At 40.0% G+C, this 12,799-nt stretch overlaps 1 protein-coding gene across 1 annotated transcript in view; it reads right to left on the bottom strand.

The window, feature by feature from the left end:
• LOC109915342 (zinc transporter 7) overlaps positions 1-12,799 on the bottom strand; it is a 41,594-nt gene that overhangs the window by 23,482 nt on the left and 5,313 nt on the right. Inside the window, exons 2-4 of the mRNA XM_020514951.2 lie at positions 6,368-6,526; positions 4,362-4,418; positions 4,018-4,153 (exon numbers count right to left, since the gene is read on the bottom strand). Coding sequence (XP_020370540.2) covers positions 4,018-4,153; positions 4,362-4,418; positions 6,368-6,526 — 352 coding nt within the window. The remainder of the gene's footprint in view (positions 1-4,017; positions 4,154-4,361; positions 4,419-6,367; positions 6,527-12,799) is intronic.

Genomic DNA, 12,799 nt, shown 5'->3' with positions numbered 1-12,799 from the left:
GCGGTGCGGGAGGGGGGCGACAGACAGACAGACAGACAGAGCGACAGAGCAGACAGAGCAGACAAATTGCTTAATTAGTTCCAGATCATGAGGTGGGGTGCAAATTTGATTACTTTAAATTTTACCCTGATTTTAAACAACTCAGCAAATCAACATAAAGGCAACCCTAACTTTGTGCGAGTTGCACATGCTAGAAAAAGAAAAGACACCTGTACAACAAGGCAGAAACCACATTAGATGCGCACAGAATTCGGAAGAATACGGTTTCTGCCAAGAAACAGTAGCAGTGTGAATCATGCATTCATGAATTCCTTAAATTTAAGTGAGGCAGTTTCAGTCTAATTTTTATTTTTAAATTTCAACAGGAGTACCAGTGTTGTCTACAGGGTTTCAGTTAATTAGTTGAATATTGAGGATTTTTGATGTTTATTTGTATTGAAAATCATCTAGAAGCACAATTAAAATATTCTGGCTCTTTCAAATTTTTCCAAAATGGTTTTGACTTGTACAACACGAGTATGACGAACTGGTCAACAATGACTTCAGCATTGCACATTAAATGAAGCTGACTTGTTTAAAATTCTTACAATGAATACGTATGCAACACAAGAATGCTGGGTGACATTACTAAATTCCAGGCACACGATGGGGATGCCAAGTACAATGAATGCAACAAGTTAAATTTAAAAACAACAGCCTCATTTTTATTGGAAAATAAATAGTCAAAAAGGTTGTCTGAAATCTGGTGGTTTTTGAACAAGTTTTTGATATTTCAGTAAAGTTCAACTTAAAATGGCCCCTCTCAATTTCTGAAGAATTTGCAAAATATTTCACACCAATTAATTTATTTGGAAGTTTTTCCCATTCATAATAGTATGGCAACCAATTTCTGTACAGTAAGATCCCACAACAGTTAAATAATTAACTTTAGTTCTACTTTAGGTAATCTTGGTCAAAAGGGTGAATCTTGGCCAGGCCACCAATGGCTGCATGCTGTTCAGATTATTCAGAGATCTTATGTGGCTACCTTCATAGAGAGTTTGGGCTTCAGTTTAACATCTCCTTGAAACAATTTCTGAAAATACTGCATTACAGTGATGAAACAGTGCAGCATCAACCTAGATACATGCTTAATTCAAGGAAAGGAAAATGAACAACATCTTTCATCTATCATCTGCATGAAGTCATAGTACAGGTTCAACCTACTTTAGAAGGCAAGAGATAGGAATAGTAGACCATATAGCCTGGTAAGCCTGATCCACCATTCTGAATGATCATGGGCTTTAACACCATGTTCCTGCCTGCTCTCCATATTGATTAATTTCCTGTAACATCACGAGGTCTGTCTGTATCAAGATTAAATGCATTTAACAGAACATCCACAACCCTCTGGGATATTGAAGTCTGAAGGTTCACAACCCTTTGAGTGAAGTAATTTCTCATATGTCTGAAATGATCAGCCCCTATTCTCTAATTGTGCGTCCATGTTTTAGATTTCCTGACCAGAATAATTAGTCCACTGGTCACACCCTGACAACTTGTAGGAGTCTAAATGTGGCACCTATCTGTTAATCATTCTTCTATCCATGCTAACGTATTAAACTAACTCTATGTTGCCTTATTTTTGGCATCTTACCAGGTATACTACTTCCACTGGTGGTTCTTTATCTACACTTCTTGATACATGCTCAAAAGAAAACTAAAATTTGTGAAGCAGATTTCCCTTTTGTACAATCATACCAACTTGTTCTAATCTTATTATGCTTTCTAAATGTATTAAGACAACCTTAAAAATTTCCAGCTGAGCTGAAGTGTCACAAAGAGGTTTAAATTTAAATGGTTTAAAATTTAATCACCAATGCACAGACATGGCTACAAGGTGATCAAGGTTGGGAAATAAATATTCCAAGGTACATGATATTTCAGAAACATTAGACAGAATAGAAAGCAAGAGTAGCAGCTTGATAGTAAAAGGATGGCATAATAACATGGGAGAAAAAAAGATTTGGTCTCAGAATGCTATTAAGTAGAATTGGTATGGGTGAAACTCAGGAACAGCAAGGGTCAAATGGACTCAAACAGTACAAATCAGGCTGCTCCCAGAGCAGAACAAGTGCTAGCAACAGACCAGCAAAAGATTGACTATGTCAATACTTTAGAATAGACGTCAAATCTAAGCATTTCAGTCTAAGCAGTAAAATGTCTCCAGAATTCTAAAATCAAAATATTATTGTCCCTTCTCTATACAGATGGAACGGATCTGCTGTGTGTTTTAAAAGCTTTGCTTTTATTTTGACACAAGCCTTAACTTGAGCACCTCCTAGTGGTAATAGCCATTTTTGCCATTACAACATTGCTTTCCTGCAGTTCTTTTCGTATAACTTAAATGCAAGAACAGAGAATTGCAGTTTGTGGTAAATAATAGAATTTGAATGTGTTTATACTTTATACGGTCATGATAAAAATGAATCAAGGAACTAAGATTGGATACAATATATAAACAGTTTCAGGGAAAAAAGTGTCCAGAGGTGAGGAGTATGTCAGAAACTGGAAGAGTTATGGCAAGGAGAACTGTAAATCCTGGATCAATGAGGAAGGCAGCCCTCACGGTCTTGAGAGAAATGATTCAGACATTGGGAATACTGTTTAAAATGTGGGTGGAATATAAAGAACTATAGGAGAAAAAAGGTTGCTAACATTTGGGAATACTTCGAAGTTTGAGGCCTGACAGTAAAAGCAGGCAGTTTACAAGGGTAAGTTTATGTACTTAACACAGCTATGGGAAACCTCTAGATCTGGAAGCATTGGGGCAGGAATCACAATACCAAAAGTAATGATTTGCCTCAATGGCTGTGGGTAACGGAAGCTGCTGGATAGAGAAGCAGAAGAATGGCTTGAACAGGGTTAGAGAAACAGAATTTTATCCCACCTTCATTTGGCCTCCTTCAGATCCTTAATATGGTCTCAGTGTTATCCTTCCCCATGAACTGAAAAGGAGCTTTAAAGATTTTTCTGTGTTTGCAGAAAGTTGACAAATGGAATAAAAGCTCCAAATTACTTTAAGTAAATTAACATAGGACTGTGTTAGTGGCTAGCACATCCGCAGGAAAGCTATTTCTTGGTTTATGGAGAGAATGTCGATGGCATGAAATTTGCTGGGAGGCCTATAGGTCGGGTGGTTGTGAGGAAGGCTCAATGTTTCACAACAAAACAAGCAAGGGACACAAACCAATTGGAAATCAAGAAACTGATGTAGAGGAAATCGTAATTAAACATTTCTGGAAATCAAGGAAAGCACACACAAGTTAAAATTCATTGTGAAATATATTATGTTTAATATCTTTTTCAGCACAGAAATTTTAGATACTGACAAACACCATTCAACAAATGGTTATTAAAAATGAAGCAAATAATAGAAAAATCAATGATTAAACAAAATAGCTGGAACAAGCAAAATCAATATTCCTTCCTACTACTGTCGCTGCCCTTACAACTGTTTACTGACTTTGACTGCTGCCAACAATGAACTTTTCATAAGGTTTTGTGCAACTTTTAATACAAGTTAAACAAAAATGCAATGAAAGTTGAAGGTCAAAGATCAAACATGTGGATGGGAACAGAGGGCAGGAGAAGTTAAGAAGGGAAGTATGGAGGGCAATCCAACTGATTCACATGGGAAGATTCCAGCATCTTGGACAGCATAAAAGTGTAGGGCAATAAGAGTCAGTATCTTTTATTCAATGCTAGAAAACTTGCTATGGTGATAGGAAAGAAGAGCTTTGTGCATGAATCTCATTGCAACGATAATAAAGGAATGACAAATGTTTCAGCTGAATTGTGTCCAGAGAGCACTCCATGTCCCTACCCCCATATACTTCAAGTATATTTAGTCAGCTTGTCAGCTTAAGGCTCTTGTCCTATTTAATTGCATTAGTCACAATTTGATTTCACACTGTCCTGCAACAACTCTCAAAAATATCCAACAATCTAGAAGAATAGCAACCTCAAGTTACTCACCTTACTCCTATAAGGGAGGAAATCAACATAGAGCAGATAGGATCTGCTATCATAAGGCCATAGTTCTGCATCAGAAGGGCAGATATTATTACACCTATACTGCCAAGTGTGTCTGCAACAATATGCAGAAAAACTCCTATAAAATGAGAAAAATGAGATGAAATTATTTATGCTCCTGTGCAATACCATTTTTGATTTCAAAATATTATGGAAGGCCTCCTACATTTTGAGATAGAAAAGCAAGTTCACAATAGTCCTTGACTGCTCATCAGTTTTGTAATAAAGAATAATAAAGTCAGCTTGAGTTAGTGACAATTTTATGACAAAATGATCAATTCACAAACCTTCTAAAATCTGTTTATTGGATCCTTTTGCTTCTAGTGTATCACACTGGTAACTTTCTGCACAGAAAAATATAGTTATCTACAATTATTAAAGTACAACTCATGCATTGATAGAAGATAGTGAGTTACAAGATAGTTCTATAACTTAAGAGTTTCGGCATATGCCAAACAGCAGATTTTGAGGCATATAAATCTTGATGTCTATTTTCTTGGCTTATAGCAATGATATATCAAAAATAATAATAATAAATATATCACTCATAGCTTAAAAAAAAATCAATAAATGGAATCAAAGAGTCAACTGGCCTCTTCCTGTGCACTGGTGACCATGACTATCAGCAAGTGCATATTACTGATCACACAGCTGGAGTAAACCACACTTAGAATAGTGAAAAGGGAAAGAAAGTTTTCAGTTAAAATTGTAAAATGAGAGGAAATGGAGCTAAATTTGCTCTTGGCTGTTAGTACCAGCGGTGTACTTTAAACTATCAACTTCCAAAGTGTAAACACCATCCCGGCAACAGGAAGATTAAGAACGGGATTATTTTATGCAAGTGGTTCACAAATGCACATAAATGGAGAGATGTTTTTACCCTCATCATTTTCTGGGGCTAAGCATACAAGAACTGGATGCCTTTCCATTGACATAACCAAAAATGAACATTGATAAAATTACAAAATAGTGGAAATGTGTTGCAAATCACCAGCTGTAAACTATATACTTAGCTGTCACAAAAAAAGACTTTCCCAAACAGAGTGGGTAGGATTTGGAATGCACCGTCTGTGTGTGTGGCAGAGGCCAAGTCAATCGAAACTTTCTAAAGGGAATTGGATTGTAATCTTTAAACAAAAAAGGAAAAAATTGCAAACGTTACAGGGGATAAGGCAAGGAATTGACACAAGGTGAATTGCACTGAGACCCAGCACAGACATGACGGGTTTAGCGGCCTCCCCTTTGCAACCATTCTATGATAATTGTTAAGAAACAATTTTGCCCCTTCTGATTTTTAAGACATTGGGTTGTACTGATATAGGATTGTGTGTGGATCACCAATCTTCTGAAACTTCACCTATAAAGCCATTTGTTATGCATAGTTAGGCAGTTAATATCAGAAGACCATCCAAAATAGATTCTTCCCAAACATTTACATTTCGCATACTCAAGACAATGATCAAGAACAAGAATCTGAGCCAATTTGTCCACTCCCAGGTTGTAGGTAGATGCACAACAACTGGAACTAGCTGTGCTGAACAAAATCAGTTCAAACACCTGTGAGCAACCCAGAAAGCAGCAAGATCTGTATAACTCAGCATCCCATCTTGTATCTATCTACTGGGAATTTAAAACTACATTCAAGTTCAGAGACAAATATACCAAGTCACTTTGCAAGATGTCTTCATATTGCATAAGGTTACTAAACCCAGATCATGCATTGATTTAGATACTAATTCTGTGGGCCTCCAGCAGAGAAAACTGGATGCACACTTCACAAAATATTAAAGAGAAGCGTTTCAGTTTGATAAGACTATTAAAAGAAATGTTTATCCTAGGTTGTGTCTGTACAGGAAGACCAAAGCCAAGGAGTAATGATGAGCCTACATAAAGTCAGAGTTTACAACATTGGGCTTCAAATTAGTGGAAGGATTTAGGCAAGAATACAAATGAAAAGGAGTCTCAGAAGCATGGGAGTAAGCCAGGTAAATAGGATTAGAACTATTTGCTCACAGAGAATCCCTAGTCAACATTTCAGAAATCAATCACAATGCACAACAACAAACACAAAACCATTTGTTGCTTCAACTGTACTTCATTAGCATCAATTACATGATACTTGACACTGAACAAAATAAACTCATTTTAAGACATGTCCTTGAAAACATTACACAATAGTATAGATGAGATAATTAGGTCATATAACTGAAGATAAATCAAGGACAGAAATCAAATAATTTATTGACAATAAAGCATCCATGCATTATTATTGAACTTGCACTGCATAACTCACCGTAACTGTGCTCCTGAGAATGGGAATGTCCATGGCTATGGCTATGGCTATGGCTATGTACAGATTTGTGTCCATGACTGTGTCCATGCTCTCCATGACTATGTCCATGATTTAGTCCAGGAATTCCTCCATTGAAGAGTGAGTGACTGTGGCCATGACCTAATGCAACAAACAAAACAGACTAAAGTTGTTAAAGCTCAGTGGTTTGTTTCTAGCCTTGCGTGACTGTGCAAACTCCACACAAACATTCTCCCCGTGTCTGCGTTTCTTCCAGGGGCTCCCGTTTCCCCTTCAAAGTCCAAAGGTGTGCAAGTTGGGTGGATAGGCCATGCTATATTAATGTACAGTCTATGTGGGTTAGCCATGATAAATGTGGGATTATGGTGATAGAGTGGGGAAGGGGGCCTGGCTCTGTGCAGGATGCTCTTTGGAGAGTCAGTATAGATTCAATAGGCTGAATGGTCTCTTTCTGTGCTGGAGGGTGGTAAGTGCATTTCCCTTGATTCTTTCATGGAATATGGGTGCCACTAGCAAGTCCAGATAAAATTTGTGGCCCATTCCCAATTGCTCCTGAACTGAGTGACTTGCCAGGCCATTTCAGAGGATAATTAAGAGTTAAGCATATTGCTGAGTTTGGAGTCATATGTAGGCCAGATCAGATAACAATGACAGATTTTATTCCCTAAGGGGCATTAGTGAACCAGAGCATCAATTTACAACGATCAATGACAAGTTCATAGTATTGGTGAGATGAGCTTTCAATTCCAGATTTAATAACAGAATCTAAGTTCACCAGCTGCTATGGTGGGACTGGAACCCATGCCCCAAAACATTGACCTGAGCTCCCTGGATAGTTAGTCCAGTGACAATAGCACTATACCACCACCTCCAGTCTGACTGCAATGTGATGAGCTTAACAGTTGTTGCATGTTGGGTGGATCTGGCATTACAAATGAACACTTATCTAGATCTAGCAGTAAGTCATGTTTCTTTAAAAAGTTACTTACAAAGTTCAGGTACAACAGCTCAAATGGCTTGATAAGTAAATCATTGCCTGATGTACTCAGCCAATATGAAAACAAAATGTTACTTCCAAAGTTGTTCAGTGCTTTGTAAACTGTTCTTGGTTTTGCTGCTTTAATAAGACTTATTCCCCTCAAACATTGTGCAATTAAAATTGCTGACTGACTGCAAGTGTAGCTACTGTTCATATTGTTTTAGCCATCTATTTAGTGGAAATGTACCACTGCATGTGGGTCAAACTCTCATTGTAGCTAAGCCACAGCTAGTCAGTGAACTCAAGTGACAGCATAGTGACTCCTGCTGGAACACATGTGGTTCTTAGGTCTGAACAGGTTCTTGTTTGTAATGGGTGTCACTGGCTAAGCCATTGTTTATTGCCCATCTCTAATTGAACTAGTTGGAGCAAGTGATGAACAGAAGTCTTTGGAAGTGCAAGGCCATCCATAGAGCTGTTAGGGACAGTGTTTCAGGATTCTAGCCCAGCCACAGGATGTAATGAAGTCAGACAAGTGAGCCACAGCAAAACCCAAACTGAGTGCAAGTGAGCAGGTTAATGCTCAACAAATGCTACCTGACCATCGCTATCAATAATTCCTTCTGTCAGTCATTTTGCCAAAAATCAAAACTGGACGCATGAGACAATAATTGACAAGGTTGGATTTATCCTGCTTTTTGCAGGCAGCACACAATTGGACAGTTTTTCATGTAGATGCTAGTGCTGTAGCTGTACTGGAATATCTTGGTTAGTGGTGCAGTTAAGTCTGGAGCACAAATCTTCACTACTGTGGCCGGAATATCCTCAGGGCCCATAGCCTCTGCAGTATCCAAGGCCTTCAGCATTTTACTGATCACATGGAATGACTTGAAGTGGCTACGGACTGGCATTTACAAGGCTAATGACCTGTGAAGGAGGCAGAGATGGAACATACATTACGTATGTCTGGCTGAAGAATTATTGCAAATACAATAGGCTTAGGTTTTGCATGAATGTGCTGGGTTTCCCCATCAAGTGTGGGGATATTTGTGGACCCTACTCCAATTCAAGGGGAGACATGGACATTGCTGGCTCGTCAACATTTATTTCCCACCCCTAGTTATCCTCAAGAAGGTGGTGGTGAGCTGCCGTCTCGAACCACAGTCATCTTCAGGCTGTGGTGTTAACTCACAATGCCCTTTCGGAGGGAATTCCAGGATTTTGATGCAGCAATGAAAGGAATGGTGATATATTTCCAAGTCAGTATGGCAAGTGGCTTGAGAGAGAACTTGCAGGTAGTGCAGTTCCCATGCATCTGTTGCTCTTGTCCTTGTAGATGGAAATGATTGTGGGTTTGAATCTTTTATGAATTTCTTCAGTGCATCTTGTATATAGTATATACCGCTGCTACTGAGCATTTGTGATGAAGGGAAGGGTTGCTTGTGAATGTGATGCCAATCAAGCAGGCTGCATTATCCTTGATGTTATCAAGCTTTTTACATGTTGTTAAAGCTGCACCCATCCAGGCAAGTGGCATTCCATCACACGCTTGGCTTGTGCCCTATAGATCATGGACAGGCTTTGACTTACTTGCCACAGTATTCATATCCTCTAACCAGCGCTTGCAGCCACTGTGTTTACGTGGTGAGTCCAACTGAGTTTCTGGTTAATGATAACCCCAAGGACACTGATAGTGGGGGATTCAGTGATGAATTTCGAGACGGTGTGGTTAGATTGCCTCTTACTGGAGACGGTTATTGCCTGGCACTAGTGTGGAATGTTACTCGCCACTCTAAGCCTGGATATTGTCCAGATATTGCTACATTTGAACAAGGATTCCTTCAGTATCTGAGGAAGTGCAGATGGTGCTGAACATTGCACAATCACTTATGACCTTATGAGGGAAGGGAGGTTATTGATGAAGCAGCTGAAGATAGTTTGGCTTAGGACACCACCTTGAACTTCTGCAGCGATGTCCTGGAGCTCAGATGACTGACCTCCAACAACCATGTTCCTGTGTGCCAGGTATAACCCCAGAGAGTTTGCTCCCTGATACCTACGGATTTCAGTTTTGCTAGGGCTTCTCGATGCCAAGGGCTGTCACTCTCACCTCACTTGTGATATTCAGCTCTTCTGTCCATATTTGAACCAAGGCTGTAACGAGGTCAGGAGCCGAGTGACCTTGGCAGAACCCAAACTGAGCATCACCGAGCAGGATGTTGGTGAGCAGGTGCTGCTTAATAGCATTGTTGATGGAACCTTCCATGGTTTTACGGACAATCGAGAGTAGACTGATGGGGCGGTAAGTGGCCGGATTGGATTTGTCCAAGATTGCATACCTGGGCAATCTGCTACATTGTTGGGTAAATGCCAGTGTTGTATATGTACTGGAACAGCTTGGCTAGGGGAGCGGCAAGTTCTAGAACACAAGTCTTCAGTACTATTGCCAGAACGTTGTCAGGGCCCATAGCCTTTTGCAGTATCCAATGTCTCCACCCATTTCTTGATATCACTTGCAGTAAATAGAATCGGCCGAAGACTGGTATCTGTAATGCTGGAGATCATTGGAGGAGGCCGAGATGGATCATTATGGCTGATGACTGCTGCTAATACTTCAGCCTCTTGTTTTGCACTGGTGTGTTGGGCCCTTCCATCATTGAAGACGGAATATTTGTGGCTCCTCCTCCTCCAGTGAGTTGTTTAATTGTCCACCAACTTTCATGACTGGATGTGGCAGGATTGCAGAGCTTGGATATGATTCTTTGGCTTTGAGATTGCTTAGCTCTGTCTATCAATGGCTGCTTATGCTGTTTGGCATGCAAGTAGTCCTGGTTGGTAGCTTCACCAGGTGGACACCTCATTTTAAGATGTGCCTGGAGCTGCTCCTGGCATGCCCTCCCACACTCACCATTAGCCATGGCTGATGCCCTGTCTTGATGGTAATGGTGAAGTGAGGGATATGCCAGTCCATGAGGTTGCCGATTACGCTGGAGTACAATTCTGCTGCTGTTGATGGCCCACAGTGCCTCATGCAGGGGCAGTCTTGAGTTGCTAGATCTGTTCAAAGTCTGTCCCATTTAGCCATGATGTGGAGTTGCTGGTAATGGACTGAGGTGGACAAATTCAGAAATCACAATTCCAGGTTATAGTCCAACAGGTTTATTTGAAAAAAAATCAAGCTTTTGGAGCATTGTTCCTTTGTCAACTGATGACGGAGCAGTGCTCAGAAGCTTGTGATTTCTGCTGGACTATAACCTGGTGTAGTTTGACTTCTGACTTTGTCCCATTTAGCACAGTGGTAATACCACACAACATACTGGAGGGATCTATTTGTTTATGGGATTGCTTAGCCCTGTCTATTGGATACTGCTTCCACTCTTTAGCACCCAAGTATCCTAATGATGTAGCTTCACATGGTGTTGCTGCTCGCACACCTTCCTGTGCACATAACTGACATGAGCTTCAGCCCCTACCTTGATGGTCATGGTAGGATGAAGCATATGCCTGGTCATGGGATTGTAGATGGTAGTTGAATAGAATTCTGCTGCTATTAATAGTTCATAGTATCTCAAGAATGTCCCTTTGAGTCGCGAGATCTGTCTCCACTTAGCACAGTAAACATGGAGGGTGGATAAAGGGTTGCCAAGTGATGTCATGTACTTGGATTTCAAAACTGAATTTTCTAAGAGCTCAAGGCAATAAGAGTTCAGTGATTATTTGCATGGATTGAAGATTGGCTACAGGAAACACAGTCAGGATAAATGCATTCTGAAGGAGGATCACTGGACCCAAAATGTTAGCTCTGCTTTCTCTCCACAGATGCTGCCAGACCTGCTGAGATTTTCCAGCAATTTCTATTTTTGTTTCTGTTTTCTAGCATCCACTGTTCTTTGAAAATGAACCATTTATCCTGACTAAAAGAAAAAACAGATTGGCAAATTCTAATTAGTGGGGTGCCACAACAATCAGCAGTGGAAATTCAATTATTTAAAAACATATAAATTAGGAGAGGTGGGCCATTCACACCTTGAGCCTGCTCCCTTGTAGGAGGTCGTGGCTGATTGGATTGTAGCCCCTATTTCCCATCAAGACTTAGATTCTTGACTGAAAAAAACTCTAACTCAGTCATTATGACCCCATTGCTCTCTGGGGAAGGAATTGCCAGTAGAGAGAAAAAAAAATTCTGTCTTAAATAGGAGGCCACACTTTTAAACTGATCCTCCAGTTCTACACTCTCCCATAAGGGGCATTCAGCTGCTATTACAATCCCTTGGATGAAGGGGCAAACTGTTTTTTAGTCAGGTTTGTTGGAATTGAGGTAAGAAAACAAGCTGTGAACAGGATACAAAGTGTCTGCAGTCGGTTGTGAGTTGGCAACAATTTGGCACAGAGTATAACGTGAGAGTGTTAACTTGGCAAGAAGAATAATCTTTTAAATGGAGAGCAAATGCAGAATGCTACAATGCAGAAGCATCTGGATGTTCTTGTAAATGAATCACAAAAGGTCAGGATGCAGGTACTGCAGTAAGGAACGTTGGCTGTATTGCAAGGGGAATGGAATATGAAAGTAGGGAAGTCTTGCAACAATTGTATCAGGCATTGCTAAGAGCATGCCTGTACAGTTTTAGTGCCCTTTCTTGAGGGATGTACTTTCGATAGAAGCAGTTTAGGGGTTGACTCTTCAGAAGAGGAGGTTGTCCAGTGAGCAAGGGTTGGACAAGATGGCCCTAAACACGTGGGAGTTTAAAAGAATGCAAGGTAATCTTATTGATTCTAAGGGGCTTGACACAGATGCTTCCTTACATGGAGAAGTCTAGAACTACAGGCTGATTTACAGTCAGTTACTCTTTTAGTTGTGGATAATAAACAAAACAATAAAAATGGAAGGAGAATATCTGTCAGGAAACAGATACTGAAATAGAGTATCAGCATTGGTATGGGAGAAGAAACAAGGAGTCTTATTCCACTGTCAAGCACAAACTAACCAAAGGATGAAATCTGTAACGTCTCCTACTGGCACAATTTGTAAATGCAAAAGACAAGCCAAGAACATGTATGAAATGTCAACAAGGACAAAAAGTAGCTTAGCTACACACCCTGACTGTCAAAAACCCTCTTGACACTTTCTGACCTGGTTTGTTCACAAATAACCCATGCAAGGGCTGTGGATCTTCATGCAAGAACAACTCAGAAAGACTCAGCACATCTACGTGTTGATTCAGACTTCAGTTTATCATCACGCCCACCACATCTGGTTTGGGTGGGAGGACAGGGAGCCTGGGGTATGAGGTGGAAAATACGATAAGAAAAAGCATGAACATGAGAGAGTCAGGACTGAAATTTTTCGTTCTAAAATATTAAATGTAACCAAATACCTCAGTCTGAAGGTAATACCAACAGCTAGTAACTTTCTAAAATATTCTACCATACGGTAG

This window comes from Rhincodon typus, chromosome 10 (genome assembly GCF_021869965.1).
Source record: "Rhincodon typus isolate 14 chromosome 10, sRhiTyp1.1, whole genome shotgun sequence".
Classification (NCBI taxonomy): Eukaryota; Metazoa; Chordata; class Chondrichthyes; order Orectolobiformes; family Rhincodontidae; genus Rhincodon; species Rhincodon typus.
This window is presented reverse-complemented; position numbering and strand designations above follow the sequence as displayed.